General features: G+C 47.0%; 1 protein-coding gene across 1 annotated transcript in view; it reads right to left on the bottom strand.

Annotated features, from left to right (window-relative positions):
• LOC134980384 (SLAM family member 5-like) overlaps positions 1-5,507 on the bottom strand; it is a 74,861-nt gene extending 69,354 nt beyond the window's left edge. The window contains exon 1 of the mRNA XM_063947185.1: positions 5,183-5,507. Coding sequence (XP_063803255.1) covers positions 5,183-5,303 — 121 coding nt within the window. The 5' untranslated portion in view covers positions 5,304-5,507. The remainder of the gene's footprint in view (positions 1-5,182) is intronic.
• Positions 5,508-18,998: the final 13,491 nt, after the last annotated feature.

Below are 18,998 nucleotides of genomic sequence, written 5' to 3'. Positions count from 1 at the left end.
ACGCTGCGGGCACGGTGGTGTGTGCTATTTATTCTACCTCCAGGGCGGTCGTGGACCCCCAAGAGGGAGAATAGGTGTCGGTATGCCGGGTGTCGGGATCCCAACAGCCAGCATACTGAAGACCACCATCTATCTTAAATAGAATATATTACCTGGGTGCCCTCCCCTGGAACAGCGATGGACCATACACCATAGTAAGGAAACGGGCGGCACGCCACGAATTTGTATAAACTCTCTCACAGCTACACAAGCTTGATAGCCTAACAAGCTTGTGTAGCTGTGTGAGTTTATACAAATCCATGGAGTGCCGCCAGTTTCCATGTATGTATGTATGTATGTATGTATGTGGAAAAGAAAAAGAAATGGAGGGCGCAAGGTGAGTATTAGGTCAATAAACTTTACTGCCAATTCTTACACTCACACTCCGGTCAGAAGGTCTCGCCTCACACGTCCTGCTGGCCACGCAGGACGTGTGAGGCGAGACCTTCTGACTGGAGTACCGGAGAGTGGTGTTTCTTGTGCTGGGGTCCATGGAGCTGGAAATTACAGCGCCTGTGTGTGTCATCTGGGGAGCCGTGGTGACTATCGGTGCTAGCCGTCCGGAAGCTGCACTGGTTCTCTACATTGCGCCGGTGACTTTAAACTGAAATGTATGCGAGTGTAAGAATTGGCAGTAAAGTTTATTGACCTAATACTCACCTTGCGCCCTCCATTTCTTTTTCTTTTCCCTACATTACTGAGGAGTCTGGTGAACTCTGGAAGGAGGATTGCGGCAATATACATTTGGACGTTATATACTGCGCAGCCATTTTTTGCTTGTGTATGTATGTATGTATATATGTATGTATGTATATATGTATGTATATGTGTGTGTGTGTGTGTATGTATATATGTGTGTGTGTATGTATATATATATATATATATATATATATATATATATATAATGTGTATATGTATGTATATGTGTGTGTATAAATATAATATTAATAAAATATAATATAAATTTAATATTAATATAATATAATATTAATAAAATATAATATGTAATATAAATATAATATAATAATAATATAATAATAATATAATATAAATATAAATATAATATAAATATAATATTATATTGGTACAGGGCCGGTTCTAGACCTTGTGGCGCCCAGGGCAAAGTTTCCTTTAGCTTGCCAACATTTCAGCGCCGCGCAGGGTGCTTTTTTTCAAGGCTGCATACTGTGAAGCAAACATAAAAAAACATGCAATCATCTTGCCAACCAGCATATTCTTACAAGGAGGGCACCATGGCAGCTGCACTGCAGAACAGGAGTGCCGACCAACCCATGTGTGTGTGTGTGTCTCTCTCTCTCTCTCTCTATATATATATATATATATATATATATATATATATATATATATATATATATATATTCTATTATAATAATTTTCTCAGCAGGATGGATGGCACTCTGGTTGCAATCAAACCGTATAAAAGAGGACAGTCCTCACCCTGAATTTCATCAACGTTTCATGGCTTCATGTAATTTCGTCAGGATATATATGATGTGTATATAATATAATATTATAGAGAGAAAGAGGAGGAGGAGGAGGCCGGTGTGCAGAGTCTGTCTGGGCCCCCTCCTCTAGCCAGCAGTGATGTAGACTCTGGGCACTAGGGTCAATAGGTGACCCTAGCTCTGTCCAGGAATTTACTGCGCACACACAGACCTCTGGGAAAATGGTGCTGCGTCCATTTTCCCAGTGATTTTCTTACAGCGCATGCATGAAATGCCAGGAAAATTGCCGAAGCGCCGTTTTAAGTGATCCCGCAGGGAACCTGCCATGATATCTCAGGGCTCCCTCCATATTTTTTTTTTTTTGTAAATTCAGCCAGATCACATTTCCCATTACAAGTATGGGAAATGCAATCTAGTTGCTACAAAAAAACATTAAAAAAAAAATATTAAGCTTGGGGGAGAATTCTGTTCCAATTACCCTTTAGTACATTTAGGTGATACAAAAATAACGTGAAAACACCCTTTTTCCATTATGTTGGTAAAAATAATGTTGATTTAATATGCCCATCGGTCACACACAATTTACAAGTGTGTTTAATCAGCAGAGTTTCCCGGTGAGTCCTTGTCGCATCTTGTAGAGCGTGTGGGGCTAGCAGAGTTGCAGGGACCTGGAGGTTCATTTGTGCCAGGCATCACATGCTGTCTGGTGTATTGCGGCTACATACTGTGCTGTAAATCTTTACCTATATGTTCCGAGTGTCATAGCTGTTAGTGGAACACAGGAAATGTGAGGTTTCATTCATTGTGATATTTTGATTGTTTTGAACGCATGCAGAGATGAGAGCACTACAGGACCAATGGAACAGTAACATAGGCCTTGTGTGCGTATGAGTCATAAAGTAACCTCTGACCGCTGCACCTACACTGTGTATAGGATGAGGTTACCGCTGTTTAGAGAAGAGAACCCAGGTCACGCACAGAGGTTTATATGTCAGCTCCAGATAAAAGTAGCAAGCAGCAGGTTCTTAGTACACGAGTAGATTCTTGCATTGACATAAGGGGTCATTCCGACCCGTTCACTCGCTGCAGTTTTTCGCAGCACAGCGACCGGGTCGGAACTGCGCATGAGCCGGCACCGCAGTGCACCGGCGCATGGCAGCCGTCGTTGCCTAGCGATCGCCTCTGAGGTAGAGGCAGTCGCTGGGCGGGAGGGGGCTGGATGGCGGCGTTAAGCCACCGTTTAGGGGGAGCGGTCCAGCCAACGCAGGCGTGGCCGGACCGTTGGGGGATCGGTCTGCGGTGACTATGAGTAGCTCCAGGCCTGCGCGCTAAAGCTGCGCTGGTCGGGAGCTACTCTTGAAGTGCAAAAGCATAGTCACTGTGCGATGCCTTTGCACTTCTGCGGGGGGGGGGGGGGCGCCACTGACATGCGGGGCGGGATAGCTGCCTGGTGAAGTTTTCGCATGGCGTACGCATGCATTCGCACACTTGCACGGGGCAGATTTTCACTTTCCCTGGGCGGCGACTATCTGATCACTGACTTCTGCAAATTTGCAGCCCAGCGATCAGGTCTAAATTAGTTCTGTTAGTTCTCACTAGTAGGAAGAGGACAATATTCATTGTGCCGTCTGCCGCCCGGGTGTGGTATTGAAAGTCGACCGTAACTAGGTTGACAATGTCTAGTTTTTAATGTTATTTTGGTGTTGTTTTCTTTGTAGAGGGACCGTGAATTACTGCACCGCATCCCCTCGCATGGCTTGCTTCGCTCGCCATGCTTCGTGCATGGTGCCTTCGCTTCGCTCGGCACAGATTACCGTTCCAGTCGTAGTCCACGTGGATCGTTTAAGTATGAAAAGGTTCAAAAAAAGAAAAAAATTGTGAAAAACTCATGTCGACCTTTTGACCTGTCGACCTAAAGACCCTGTCTACCTAGACACCCTGTTGACCTAGTTACTGTTGACCAATGGTGGTCGACCTAGACATTGTCGACCTAGTTACTGTCGACTTTCAATCCGGATCCCCTGCCGCCCGTCGTCTCCCTGCCAGACTAGTGTTACCCCATAATATAAAGGACGGATTCAAACTATTCTTATAGCGCTATCAATTCAGCAGGCATTATTTACATTACAAACGGCTTCATCCCTCAGTGGTGTCACTGATTCCAAGTTTTCCAGCTGCTTTGTGACCTTTTTAGGAAATGATTTCCCTTCGGTGCCCCACACTAGCTCTGCTTGCATGGGAATCCATAACCTCAACAGAAAGACCCATCTTTAAAGGGTTTTCCATTAAGGGACCTGTTAAATATTTATATAGCACCCCCAGCCGTGCAGTGCTGTACAGAGGATGTGTGTCATTCACAAGGGTCACTGCTCCATTGGAGCTTACAGTCTAAATCAGGATGTACATACAAACACGGATCATTCCCCAGATCAGGAATTGAACGCATTAACCCAGTGCTATGAGACAGCAAAGCTATCCACTGTGCCGTAGTGCTGTTTCTGCTGTATATGTGATTTCTTTGTAGTCTATTCGGGGTTATGTACTAAAAAAAAAAAATAACACAAATGTTCAGTACCCATGGTGGGTGTGTTATGTTATACACCCCCATGACCCATACTTGCCTACCTGACCCTCTCCATGAGGGAGAAAATGCTCTGTTCCTGGACTTTCCTGGTAATGTATGATTGCCATCACCTGTGGTGAGCTAGGTAATTGATAAGAAAGGTGTTTCACCACAGGTGATGGCAATCATACATTACCAGGAAAGTCCAGGAACAGAGCATTTTCTCCCTCATGGAGAGGGTCAGGTAGGCAAGTATGCCATGACCACCTGACACTAGCTGGTTAGTCCATGATGGTAAATCCTGGTTGCTATGGGTTTCTGCACATAGGGATATTTGCATTTTACTCTGACTACACAGTCAGACCAAGGACAAGATGTGACAATAACACATAAGGGGAAATGTACTAAGCAGGTATAAAAGTGGAGAATTGAGCCAGTGGAGAAGTTGCCCATGGCAACCAATCATCATTGAAGTAACATTTATAATTTGCATATTATAGAAGTGTACAGAGCAGCTCATTGGTTGCCATGGGCAACTTCTCCACTTTTATCACTGCTTAGTGCATAATCACAGGACTGCCTCTCCCTGTGACATGCTGTTTCTGAAGGATACACAGAGTAGCTTGAAAATCATTAAGGGGGTCAATTCAGTGAAGCAGTGAAAAGAGCGGAGAAGTGAGCCCGTGCAGAAGTTGCCCATGGCAACCAATCAGCTGCTCCGTACAATTTATAGTATGCAAATTATAAATGTTACTTTAATGCTGATTGGTCGCCATAGGCAACTTCTCCACATTTTTCACTGCTTCATGAATAGACCCCTTAATCAGTGAGGGGACAAAATCAATCGCAACACAGGACTGTCCCGGCAACAGCAATCCGTGCTGAAAGTGTATGAGTCAGGCACACATTCTGCAAACATCAGGAAATCCAAAGTTTCACAGTAACAGAACGTTGTGACCTCCATCTCCTCTCCGCACTGCTTCTAACACTACTCCCAACATTACATAGATCAGTAATACAAAGTGGAGACCAATCATTAAGTGGTTAAACAGAAGTGTATCCTATAGCCACTTAAACATTACCATGCGATAATATACAAAGATCCTTCCCTTACCTGAGACCATCACAGCTGGGAATAGAACACTGAGGATATATACACCGTGTAGCTGCATGTTTCTTGATAACCGAGAGAGACTGCAGTGTGTGTGAACTTCCTCTGAATCAGCAGCATGCATCAGCTGTCACTCTACTGTAATGGGGAGGGGGCCACTCCACAGCCGCTAGTCTGCTGGGACTAGTAACTATTTATTAACATTTACTAATACTGCACCAGCATCTTCCGTTGCGTTTTACAATTAGTACAATAAAAAAACAAGACCATTATACGTTATTTAGTGGTTAGACATAAGTATAAAATACTGCAGCGTCAGAGCCTGCACATCGCTGAAAATCCGCAGTAACCGCTTGGTCGGGGCAAATCAGTTACTGCAATGTGACTTATTAGGGTGCAGATGTATTAAGACTGGAGAAGTGATAAGTGCAAGGTGATAATGCACCAGCCAATCAGCACCAATATGTAAATTGGCAGTTAGGAGCTGATTGGCTGGTGCTTTATCGCCTTCCACTTATCACAGTGTTATCACTTTTCCAGGCTTAATACATCTGCCCAATCTGAAAAGTGTCTGCATAAGGAATAGGCAGATGTATTAACCTGGAGAAGGCGTAAGGAAGTGATAAACCAGTGATAAGTGTAAGGTGATAAAGGCACCAGCCAATCAGATCCAATATGTAAATGAAGTAAGGATCTGATTGGCTGGTGCCTTTATCACCTTGCACATATCACTGGTTTATCACTTCCTTATGCCTTCTCCAGGTTAATACATCTGCCCCATTGAGGGGAGCTGCTCTAGAACCCACTTAACAAACATGAATGAATGCACTGAATGACTTACACTGAGGGCGCATCAAGTGATAAGTGACATACACTGAGACTCTGAAATTATTCAAGAACTAAAGCATCACTGATCTCTAATGATTATGTTGAACAAGATAGAACAACACTGTGCAACATTATCTTATTGAGGAATATAATATCCTGTTGATAATTTACCATACTGTAATAATACAATATAAGCTATTAGGATCCAATGTAGTAAATAACTCCGCATTTTTTGGACATATCATGTGAGAGGTAGATGTCTCGGGATCTTTAACAGTCTCTTACAAATATAAAGGGATTGGATTATATAACTATTACTGATACTGGTGGTCATTCCGAGTTGTTCGCTCGTTGCAGATTTTCGCTATGCTGCGATTTGTTGCTAAATGCACATGGTACGCAGGGCGCATGCGCTTAGTTATTTAACTAAAACTTAGCAGATTTTCTGCTGTTCGTGCGGCGCTTTTCAGTCGCACTGCTGATCGGTGAGAGATTGACAGGAAAGGGGCGTTTCTGGGTGGTAACTGAGCGTTTTCCGGGAGTGTGCTAAAAAACGCAGGCGTGTCAGGGAAAAACGCGGGAGTGTCTGGAGAAACGGGGCCGTGGCTGGCCGAACGCAGGGCGTGTTTGTGACATCAAACCAGGAACTAAACGGACTGGGCTGATCGCAATCTAGGAGTAGGTCTGGAGCTACTCAGAAACTGCAGGGAATTATTTAGTAGCAGTTCTGCTAATCTTTCGTTCGCTATTCTGCTAACCTAAGATACACTCCCAGAGGGCGGCGGCCTAGCGTGTGCAATGCTGCTAAAAGCAGCTAGCGAGTGATCAACTCGGAATGGGGGCCACTATTCTTTGAGACTGCAATACTACTTTCTCTGACGTCCTAGTGGATGCTGGGCGCTCCGTAAGGACCATGGGGAATAGTAGGCTCCGCAGGAGACTGGGCACTCTCTAGAAAGATTTAGGACTATCTGGTGTGCACTGGCTCCTCCCCCTATGACCCTCCTCTAAGCCTCAGTTAGTTAGATTTCTGTGCCCGGCTGAGCTGGATGCACACTAGGGGCTCTCCTGAGCTCCTAGAAAGAAAGTGTTTGTTAGGTTTTTTATTTTCAGTGAGACCTGCTGGCAACAGGCTCACTGCAGCGAGGGACTAAGGGGAGAAGAAGCGAACCTACCTAACTGGTGGTAGCTTGGGCTTCTTAGGCTACTGGACACCATTAGCTCCAGAGGGATCGAACACAGGACCCGACCTCGTTGTCCGTTCCCGGAGCCGCGCCGCCGTCCCCCTTACAGAGCCAGAAGCAAGAAGGTGGTCCGGGAAATCGGCGGCAGAAGACTTCTGTCTTCAACAAGGTAGCGCACAGCACTGCAGCTGTGCGCCATTGCTCCTCGTGCACACCACACACTGCGGTCACTGATGGGTGCTGGGGGGGGGGGGGGGGGGGGGGCGGCGCCCTGAGCAGCAATATTAACAACTTGGCTGGCAAATTAACACAATATATAGCCCCAGGGGCTATGTAGGTGTATATTAACCCCTGCCAGAAACGATAAAGTAGCGGGAGAAAGCCCGCCGAAAAAGGGGCGGAGCCATCTCCCTCAGCACACTGGCGCCATTTTCCCTCACAGCTCCGCTGGAAGGATCGCTCCCTGGCTCTCCCCTGCAGTCCTGCACTACAGAAAGGGTAAAAAAGATAGGGGGGTGGGGGGGGCACAAATTAGGCGCAGTGTATATATATATATATATATATATATATATATATATATATATATATATATATATATATATATAGGCAGCTATAAGGGAAAACACTCTGTATAGGTGATATCCCTGTGTTATATAGCGCCCTGGTGTGTGCTGGCATACTCTCCCTCTGTCTCCCCAAAGGGCTTTGTGGGGTCCTGTCCTCTGTAAGAGCATTCCCTGTGTGTCGGTACTGCTGTGTCGACATGTATGATGAGGATAATGATGTGGAGGCGGAGCAAATGCCTGTGAATGTGAGGTCACCCCCTGCGGGGTCGACACCAGTGTGGATGGACTTATGGAAGGAATTACGTGACAGTGTCAGCTCCTTACATAAAAGGTTTGACGACATAGGACAGCCGGCTACTCAGCTTGTGCCTGTCCAAGCGTCTCAAATGTCATCAGGGGCTGTTAAACGCCCGTTACCTCAGATGACAGATACAGATGTCGACACGGATACCGACTCCAGTGTCGACGATGATGAGACGAGTGTACCCTCCAATAGATCCACCCGTTACATGATTGAGGCAATGAAAAATGTATTACACATTTCTGATACCCCAGGTACCACAAAAAGGGTATTATGTTTGGTGAGAAAAAACCACCAGTAGTTTTTCCTGCATCTGACGAATTAAATGAGGTGTGTGTGAGGAAGCGTGGACTTCCCCAGATAAGAAATTGATAATTTCTAAACGGTTAATGGCAGCGTACCCTTTCCCACCAGAGGATAGGTCACGCTGAGAAACACCCCCTAGGGTAGATAAAGCGCTGACACGCTTATCAAAGAAGGTGGCACTACCGTCTCCGGATACGGCCGCCCTAAAAGAACCTGCTGATAGAAAGCAGGAAAATACCCTAAAAGCTATATACACACACACTGGCATTATATTGAGACCCGCTATTGCATCGGCTTGGATGTGCAGTGCTGCAGCTGCGTGGTCAGATTCCCTGTCTGAAAACATTGATACCATGGATAGGGACAATATTTTGCTGACGATTGACCATATAAAAGAAGCGGTCTTATACATGCGTGATGCACAGAGGGATATTTGCCGGCTGGCATCAAAAATAAGCGCTATGTCCATTGCCGCCAGAAGGGGGTTATGGACTAGGCAATGGTCAGGTGATGCCGACTCAAAGCGGCACATGGAAGTTTTACCCTATAAAGGGGTGGAACTTTTTGGGGAGGGTCTTTCAGCTACTGCTGGGAAATCGACTTTTTTGCCACAGGCTACCCCACAGCAAAATTCGAGACGTCCCCCCCCCCCCCTCCCCCCCCCACCCCGCCGTTTCCTAAAATCTGCCTTATCGGAGGCAGTGTTGGTGGCTATTCAGAAACTGTATTCACAGAAAGTGATTGTCAAGGTACCCCTCCTTCAGCAAGGAAAGGATTACTACTCCACAATGTTTGTGGTACCGAAACCGGACGGTTCGGTGAGACCCTTCTTAAATTTAAAATCCTTGAACACTTTTATATCAAAAGGTTCAAGTTCAAGATGGAATCGCTCAGGGTGGTTATGGCGAGCCTGGAGGAGGGGGATTACATGGTCTCCCTGGACATCAAGGATGCGTACCTGCATGTCCCCATTTACCCTCCGCACCAGTAGTACCTCAGATTTGTGGTACAGGACTGTCATTATTAGTTCCAGACTCTGCCGTTTGGGTTATCCACAGCACCGAGGGTCTTTACCAAGGTAATAGCCGAAATGATGATACTCCTTCGCAAGAAGGGAGTTTTGATTATCCCGTACTTGGACGATCTCCTTATAAAGGCGTGGTCCAAAGAACAGTTGATAGTGGGGGTAGCACTTTCTCGGGAAGTGCTACAACAGCACGGCTGGATTCTCAATATCCCAAAGTCACAGCTGGTCCCGACGACACGTCTTCTGTTCCTGGGAATGATTTTGGACACAGACCAGAAAAGACTGTTTCTTCCAGTGGAAAAAGCCGAGGAATTGTCATCTCTGGTCAGAGACATCCTAAAACCAGGACAGGTGTCGGTACATCAATGCACACGAGTCCTGGGAAAAATGGTAGCTTCATACGAAGCAATTCCATTCGGAAGGTTCCACGCAAGGACGTTCCAGTGGGACCTGTTGGACAAATGGTCCGGGTCCCATCTCCAGATGCAACAGCGGATAACCCTATCGTCAAGAACCAGGGTGTCGCTGCTGTGGTGGCTGCAGAGGGCTCATCTACTAGAGGGCCGCAGATTTGAAATACAGGACTGGGTCCTGGTGACCACGGATGCCAGCCTTCGGGGCTGGGGGGCAGTCACAAAGGGAAGAAATTTCCAAGGACTGTGGTCAAATCAGGAGATTTCTCTTCACATAAATATCCTGGAGCTAAGGGCCATTTACAATGCCCTAAGCCAGGCAAGACCCCTGCTTCAGAACCAGCCGGTACTGATCCAGTCAGACAACATCACGGCGGTCGCCCATGTAAACAGACAGGGCGGCACAAGAAGCAGGATGGCGATGGCAGAAGCCACAAGGATTCTCCGATGGTCAGAGAATCATGTGTTAGCACTGACAGCAGTGTTCATTCCGGGAGTGGACAACTGGGAAGCAGACTTCCTCAGCAGGCACGACCTCCACCCGGGAGAATGGGGACTTCATCCAGAAGTCTTCCAAATGCTGGTAAACCGGTGGGAAAAACCACAGGTAGACATGATGGCGTCCCGCCTCAACAAGAAGTTGAAAAGATATTGCGCCAGGTCAAGAGACCCTCAGGCGATAGCAGTGGACGCTCTAGTGACACCATGGGTGTACCAGTCTGTTTATGTGTTTCCTCCTCTACCTCTCATACCCAAGGTACTGAGAATAATAAGAAGGCGAGGAGTGAAAACCATACTCGTGGTTCTGGATTGGCCAAGAAGAGCTTGGTACCCGGAAATTCAAGAGATGCTTGCTGAGGACCCTTGGCCTCTGCCGCTCAGACAAGACCTGCTGCAGCGGGGACCCTGTCTGTTCCAAGACTTACCGCAGCTGCGTTTGCCGGCATGGCGGTTGAACACCGGATCCTAAAGGAAAAGGGTATTCCGGAGGAAGTCATCCCTACCCTGATCAAAGGCAGGAAGGATGTCACTGCAAGACATCACCGCATTTGGCGGAAATATGCGTTGGGCCTCAAATTGGGGTCCATCAAGGTCCAGATTTCGACTGTCGATTTTCTTCCAGAAAGAACTGGCTTCACTGCCTGAAGTTCAGACTTTTGTCAAAGGAGTTCTGCATATTCAGCCTCCTTTTGTGCCCCCAGTGGCACCTTGGGATCTCAATGTGGTTTTGGCATTCCTGAAATCACATTGGTTCGAACCACTTAAGACTGTGGATTTAAAATATCTCACGTGGAAAGTGGTCATGCTGTTGGCCCTGGCTTCGGCCAGGCGGGTTTCAGAATTGGCGGCTTTGTCTTGTAAAAGCCCTTATCTGATTTTCCATATGGATAGGGCAGAATTGAGGACCCGTCCTCAGTTTCTCCCGAAGGTGGTCTCAGCTTTTCACTTGAACCAACCTATTGTGGTGCCTGCGGCTACTAGGGACTTGGAGGATTCCAAGTTGCTGGACGTAGTCAGGGCCCTGAAAATTTATGTTTCCAGGACGGCTGGAGTCAGAAAAACTGACTCGCTGTTTATCCTGTATGCACCCACCAAGCTGGGTGCTCTTGCTTCTTAGCAGTCTATTGCGCGCTGGATTTGTAGAACTATTCAGCTGGCGCATTCTGCGGTTGGATTACCGCAGCCTAAATCTGTAAAAGCCCATTCCACAAGGAAGGTGGGCTCATCTTGGGCGGCTGCCCGAGGGGTCTCGGCCTTACAACTTTGCCGAGCAGCTACTTGGTCAGGGGCAAACACGTTTGCAAAATTCTACAAATTTGATGCCCTGGCTGAAGAGGACCTGGAGTTCTCTCATTCGGTGCTGCAGAGTCATCCGCACTCTCCCGCGCGTTTGGGAGCTTTGGTATAGTCCCCATGGTCCTTACGGAGTCCCCAGCATCCACTAGGACGTCAGAGAAAATAAGAATTTACTCACCGGTAATTCTATTTCTCGTAGTCCGTAGTGGATCCTGGGCGCCCATCCCAAGTGCGGATTGTCTGCAATACTTGTACATAGTTATTGTTACAAAATCGGGTTTTGTTGTGAGCCATCTCTTCAGAGGCTCTATTTGTTATCATGCTGTTAACCGGGGTTCCTATCACGTGATATATCACGTGATATATGGTGTGATTGGTGTGGCTGGTATGAGTCTTACCCGGGATTCAAAAATCCTTCCTTATTGTGTCAGCTCTTCCGGGCAAAGTTCCTAACTGAGGCTTGGAGGAGGGTCATAGGGGGAGGAGCCAGTGCACACCAGATAGTCCTAAATCTTTCTATAGAGTGCCCAGTCTCCTGCGGAGCCGTCTATTCCCCATGGTCCTTACGGAGTCCCCAGCATCCACTACGGACTACGAGAAATAGAATTACCAGTGAGTAAATTCTTTTTGTGCAGCACCCCCTAGTGGCACATTCAGTATATAAGAAGTATTCTGGTCAACATATTTGTTTTGTCACAAAAGTATCCTTTTATTGTTACAAAAAGTATCTAATCTTATGATCAACTGTGACATGATACAATTTTCTCATTTGAAATAGATACTTTTACACATGCGTCTATGTGCGTCTTGGGATAAAATTATTACTTGAAAATGTGAAGATAGCACCAGATACCACATTAAATATAAAATTCATTTATTATGACCAATATATTATAGAAGTGAATACTAAGTGTTTCTTTAAATCACTACTTCTAATCTTTTGACACTTCTTTACTAATTTTTTTTTATATTTCATAGTTTTTAATTATTAAATCTTAATAAGAATATCAAGTTGTATTTAAATTTTCTTGTGTGCATCAAATTAAACAAACTCTTTCCTATCCATTTTTCTGTGTGTATACATCCGTTTCTGGTTGGTAGCACCCCCTAACTAGACAGATAGGCATTAGCAATTAAACAATAGGGGAATTATTCTTTTATTAGCATATATTTGATATTATTGTACTGTGCGGTTGGTCCTCCCTTTTTTTTGTACACAGTCCAAAATTCAAATATGGGAGCCACACCAACTGCCACTCCAAGCACTGCCAATCATCCTCCTAAAGGCCCGTACACACTGGTCTATATATCGGCTGTTCTCCTGAACGGCCGATATATCGCGGGACCGTCGGCCAGTGTGTACGGCCGATACGTCTGTGAACTCCGTCGTTCACAGACGTATCGCGTCGGCTGCGCAGCACAGCCGACGGCCAATATATCTAACGATATATTGGCGCGTCGCTGTGTGTGTACGGGGCGGTCGTCCGACCGCCCGTACACATGCTGCGGCGGCCGGCGGTGATTGACAGGTGAACTGGGCGAGCGCCCGCCCAGTTCATGACGTCAGTCCTCCGACGGATCGGGCAGTGTGTATGCTGAACACACTGCCCGATCCGTACATAGATATATCTGCAGATCAATTGATCTGCAGATATATCTACTAGTGTGTACCCACCTTTAGTCTTGGAGAGAGATAAAGTACCAGCCATTCAACTCCTAACTGCCATGTTATAGGCTGTTTGAAAAATAGCAGTTAGGAGCTGATTGGCTAGAACTCGCTTCTTTACAATTTATCTCTCTCCACGGCTTAGTACATAGACCCAACCCCTTACATAGCCATCTAGACCAGTGGTTCTCAAACTCGGTCCTCAGGACCCCACATTGTTCACGTTGTTGCGGTCACCCAGCAGCTACACAGGTGTATTCATTACTCACTGGCACATTTTAAAACATCCACAGGTGGAACTAATTATTTCACCTGTGATTCTGTGAGGAGACCTGGAGAACATGAACTGTTTGGGGTCCTGAGGACCGAGTTTGAGAACCTGTGCTCTAGACATGCACGTATTTTAGATATTGCACTTGCATGAATTAACCCCCCCCCCCCCCCCCCCAAACATGGCATGAACAGAAAGTAGATGTAGTAATCCAGGTTTAAAAAATTGGCCATAGATTGGTGTAATGTGTAAATGGAGATGATAGGGAATATTAGAGTGTTTTCTGTCTGTGAGGTTCCCAACCGTCCCATGTGAGAGTCTTTAGGCTACAGTATAATTAGACCCTTTTGTAACGTCTCATTGAGAGGGAACGACTGTAATTAAGTAACCCTGTGAAATCGGCAGATGGGAACAGCCAGCCCTTTGTTGTGTTACAGGCCCCAGAGCACGTAACGTCTTCTGAACAAAAGGGGTCATTTTGGAATTATTTTACAAATATAAAACGCATCAATGGACAATGCTGACTGACTTTCTGTACACTTTCCAGTCACATTATACACTTTACTACAGTCAGTCACTGGTCATGTGATCCTTGTTGCCAGGGAATCCATTATTTCTGGCAGTATGAGAGCATGTCCCATTGCTGCGCTGACCTCCACAGGGGTATACCGTGCACCTCTCAGCCAGGGTCAGATCTTAGTGGGGGATACGATTGGTGTGATTACTCCCCACCTCCCTTGCAGGCAGAGGAGACTCCTGCGCTCAGCAGCAGTGGCCTCCCTGCGCTGGGCTGGGAAGAGAGGCTGCTGCCTACTGATGGGTAAGAAGGGGTGGGGATAGGCAGGGTAGAAGGGGGCTTGGCTGGGCCCAGGTACTTTTCAGGGTGTATGGCCTAATTGCAGGAGGCGTGGCCATGCAATGCTGCTCTGCAGAGGACCCCTCCCCCCAACCTCCTGTTCGCCTGTGAGACTCTCTCCAAAAAGCGGGACTGACCTGCTGGAATCAGGATGGTTGGGAGGTATTGGTGCATCTCTAGATGGGTTTGCAGCACTTCTAGGCATCTCGGTATATTCAGAATTAGCAGCAGCTGCCATGGTCATATCTGCATCTATCTCACATCCATCTCCATGGTGTTTAAGAATTGGCTATACTATTAATTATCTTTTTATTAAACTGAAGTTTTAAAGCCACCGTTCTAACCAGGATAACGTGAGTATTTTGCAGCAGAGGGGTATGGGACTTACCTCACTGACCAGATTTCCACAGGATATGAGTTATTTCTGTCAGACTCTGTCTGCATTTGTTACACAACACAGAGACAGACAGGGGTTGTATATACCCACAACAGGCCGTTTATGCTTTTACCTCTAAACAGTGACGGCCGACTGCCAGCAGATACAATTGTCCGCAGAGGCTTGAAACAGCCCAGGCTGCCTGAGCCTGATTTCTTTATATGCATTTATAAAGGTCTATGGTCCGCTGCAGACCACCAGCACTGCATTCCCCATAGTATGCTATGGAGCTGTAATGTCCCAATATACATCAAGCTCTGGAAAGTGACACCTTCCAATTTGCTTTAAGAGTCCATTTGCTTTCAGCATGAGGCAATTTTTCTTATAAAGCGGGCTGCATTTTTTGTGTGATCCTAATTACCCTTGGTATTCAAGGCCGGTTCTAGACCTTGTGGCGCCCAGGGCGAAAGTTTCCTTTGCCCCCGCCCCTTCCAGCAGGTAAAACAGGGCTAGTGTGCACATAGTAGTACAAACATAAAAACAACAACTAAAACAAACAATACTCACCAGCCCCGCTCCTGCTTCCCAACCGCTGCTGCTCCATCTCTGGCTGCCCGCTCCTCTCTATGGGAGAGAAATCATGACGTCTCTCCCATAGCGCCGCACAGACACTAGAGGTCAATTATGACCTCTAGCATCTGACAGTGGAGCCGGCAGCAGCAGGCACGCACAGAGCCCACGGCGCCTGCTGCAGCCGGGGTGCAGGTGGGCGGCGGGCGCTTGTGGGGTGACTGTGGCTGCGCCCGCAGGCCACAGCGCCCTGGGCGCCCGGACCTGCTTGCCGTGCCTAGATACACTCCTGTTGGTACTGTATGTAATCATATGTGGGATGTGGGGGCTGCGGCACGCCAAGCTCATGGCTGCATCAGAGAGGACATGGCTGCAATTTCACTTTTATTGCTGCATACAGAGGAGGAAGCTTCCATTGCATGCTAAGGTGAACCCTACCCAATACCCCTGCACACTGTGCTAATTTTTATTTATTAACGGTTTCTTTTATAGCGCAGCAAATTCCGTTGCGCTTTACAATTGGACACAATGGGGGAGATTCAAATGTTTGAAAAGTCAGTTGGGTGTCTGTCTATTAGATAGGAAAAAACAGACTCCCAACTGACTTTTCAAACATTTGAATCTCCCCCTACGATGCAACATATCTGGGTAATAAACGAACAGTCGTAGAGGTAGGAGGGCCCTGCTCGCAAGCTTACAATCTATAGGGAAATAGGCATGGATACACAAGGAAAGGAAATTGCATTTTTGTCCACTGGATTGCAAAGGTTCTAGGTGGGCTGCCTGATATCACATCACAGCAATGATGAACCCTGGTCAGAAAGAAGGGAAAGTGAAGAGAGAAAATATGTGGAGGATATGTGCGGACTCTACAGTGGGGATATAATCGGATAGGAAAGATTATGAAGGTTGAGTGAGCGGCTCTGGAATGTGATAAGCTGCCTGAAGAGGTGATTTTTCAGGGAACGCTTGAAGGTTTGGAGACTAGGGGAGAGTCTCATTGTACGTGGCAGGGCATTCCACAGAGTAGGTGCGGCCTGAAGAAAGTCCTGCAATCGTGCATGGGAGCGAGAAATGAGTGTGGATGAGAGAGGCAGGTCTTGTGAAGAGGTCGGGTTAGGAGATATTTTGTGATAAGCGAAGTGATGTACGTTGGTGTAGTTTGGTTAATGGCCTTATGTGTGAGTAAAAGTATTTTATATTGAATTCGGTAGAATACAGGTAACCAATGGAGGGACTGACAGAGCGGATCTGCAGACGATGAACGTCTAGCGAGGAAGATGAGCCTCGCCGCTGCATTCAGAATGGATTGTAGTGGTGAGAGTCTCTTCTTGGCAGTGTGATTGACAGCAGCGGGCGTTTGGTGACGTAGCATTTGGGAGGCGTGATGCGCTGAGCAGGGTCATTCCGGGAGCATTTTCAGGACGGCTGCATGATGTCACACGCAGCCGCTCCGATTATAAAATATGGCAGCGGGTTGTCTGACAGCGCAGCCAGGCTGCAATGCCAGGGGTCAACCTTAGTTTAATGCATCTGCAATCTAATTGCGGACGCATCGGGAGGCGGCCCGTCACACATCCTGAGCGGCATTGCCCTGTGTTCTGGGGTGGCCCCCAGCATGTGAGGAGATGGACGCAGATCTGGCTGCATATATAGCAACCTGCGTCTATATCTGAATCCGGTTCCCAGTCCCGTTCTGCAGCTGCCTTATTGCACAAACTGTGGTCCCAGAGTGAACTTAGTAACTTCTCATTTTTCTGAACTGTACACATAGGTCTACTTGTACTGTAGTGAACAATTCTGTGGTAAAGAAACGGAATCCTCAAACCATATGTTTAAAACCTCCCTGTATGTGCTTCTGCCCCCCTCTCCGTGTATATTCCCACACCTGCCCCTTCCCACATCTGCCTCTTCATCCCCATGCGTTCTCCTGCCCCTGTCCCCACGCATGCCCCTTCATGTGTGCAGAGTGATAAATATTGGGCTGCTTTTGCTTCGGCGGTTATCCCTAGATACATTTGCGTGATGCGTAGTGTTTGCTCTTGTACCCTGCTAACTCCTCATCACATACTGCAGGAACAGGAGAGATTGTGGACATGGGAATCAAAGCTTGGAGAGAGAGATAAAGTAGACGGAAGATAAAGTATCAACCAATTAGCGCCTATAATTTTTCAAACAGGCTGTAAAATGGCAGTTAGGAGCTGATTGGTTAGTACTTTTCTAAACTTTGATAAATCTCCCCCATAGTGAATAGGGGCAGGAGAGGAAGAGTGCATCTCGTTCTGTTGTCTTTACTCCTTTCAGGCAGTGCCGTTTCTAGCGGCGGGCGAGTCGTGTAATTGCACTGGGCAACCAACCCGGCACTAACTAGCTGCATTTCTGCTCCTCCCTCCTCCCTCCTATAGTACTCTGCCTGGGGGGCAGAGTTTCGCACAATGACGCGGTTGCATTGTGATAATCGCCAAATTCCACATTTATTGTTGATTTTTTATTTTCTTCCCTGTGGTGGCCAAGGTCTGCTGGTGCAGGGTCAAAAACTGGGGTGTAAGGCAGTCTTTTCCTGTGAGGCCATGACCATTTTAACGAGGCCACACCTATTTTAATGAGGCCACGGCCCCTCGCCAAGAGAGCACGCACCTAAGGTGCGTGCAAAATATTTTTTGTATATGAGTATGGAGGGGGCGCATTTTAGAATATCTATTGGGGGGCACGTATTTTTTACTGTTTGAACTGGGAGCCAAATTGTCTAGAACAGGGCTGGCCAAACCGGTCCTCGAGATCTACCAACAGTTCATGTTTTCCAGGCCTCCTGGGGATCTGTAGAATTGTCAGCTAGGAATGAATGCAGCACATCTTAATTAATAATGACTACACCTGTGCACCAGCTAGGTGATCTGGAAAATGTGAACTGTTGGTAGATCTCGAGGACCGGTTTGGCCAGCCCTGGTCTAGAAACAGCCCTGACTGTGCATACGTCTTTCTCCTATATTTTGCTTTGCACATGCATCAAACTAGCCATCCAAAATTGCATATATGTCCACCCTCTGGGTCCCACCAGTCTGAGCAGTTCCAGAGCAGACCTCTGACAGTCTTGCAGCCTAACCCTTTCCCCCTCTCCCACAGCCTAACCCTTTCCCTTCCATCCCGCAACCTAACCCTCCCATCCCGCAGCCTAACAGTTTCCCTCCCGTTCTGCAGCCTAACCCTCCTGCCCCGCAGCCTAGAAAACATCTTCACGCCCGGAGGTATCACAGATATATCCCGGTTACTGTTCTCCCTCGATAATTTCTGCAGTCCCCATATGATGTATAAATTATGCCATTCATCAGGTTCCAAAATAAATATATATACAGGTGTACTACATCATCCGGCATTTGCCCCAGATTCTCCTGGCTGCACTTGAGGATACTACAGTGTGTACCTGCTGTATACTGTGTAACCCTATGTTATTCTGCACCTGCGTTATACCAATTAATAAACCAATCCCTGGATAAATTATCTGCTTATGGACCAACCTCCATCACAAGGAATGGGGATGATATACCGGCTGTCCGTATACTGACAGCGGCATCCCATCTGCCGGCATAACGGCAGCAAGTCGTTTTGCGGGCTCACTGCGCTTGCCATGCTTCCTGCCCGGTGGCGAGCTAGACTCGCC

Source organism: Pseudophryne corroboree, chromosome 12 (assembly GCF_028390025.1).
Source record: "Pseudophryne corroboree isolate aPseCor3 chromosome 12, aPseCor3.hap2, whole genome shotgun sequence".
Taxonomy (NCBI): domain Eukaryota; kingdom Metazoa; phylum Chordata; class Amphibia; order Anura; family Myobatrachidae; genus Pseudophryne; species Pseudophryne corroboree.
This window is presented reverse-complemented; position numbering and strand designations above follow the sequence as displayed.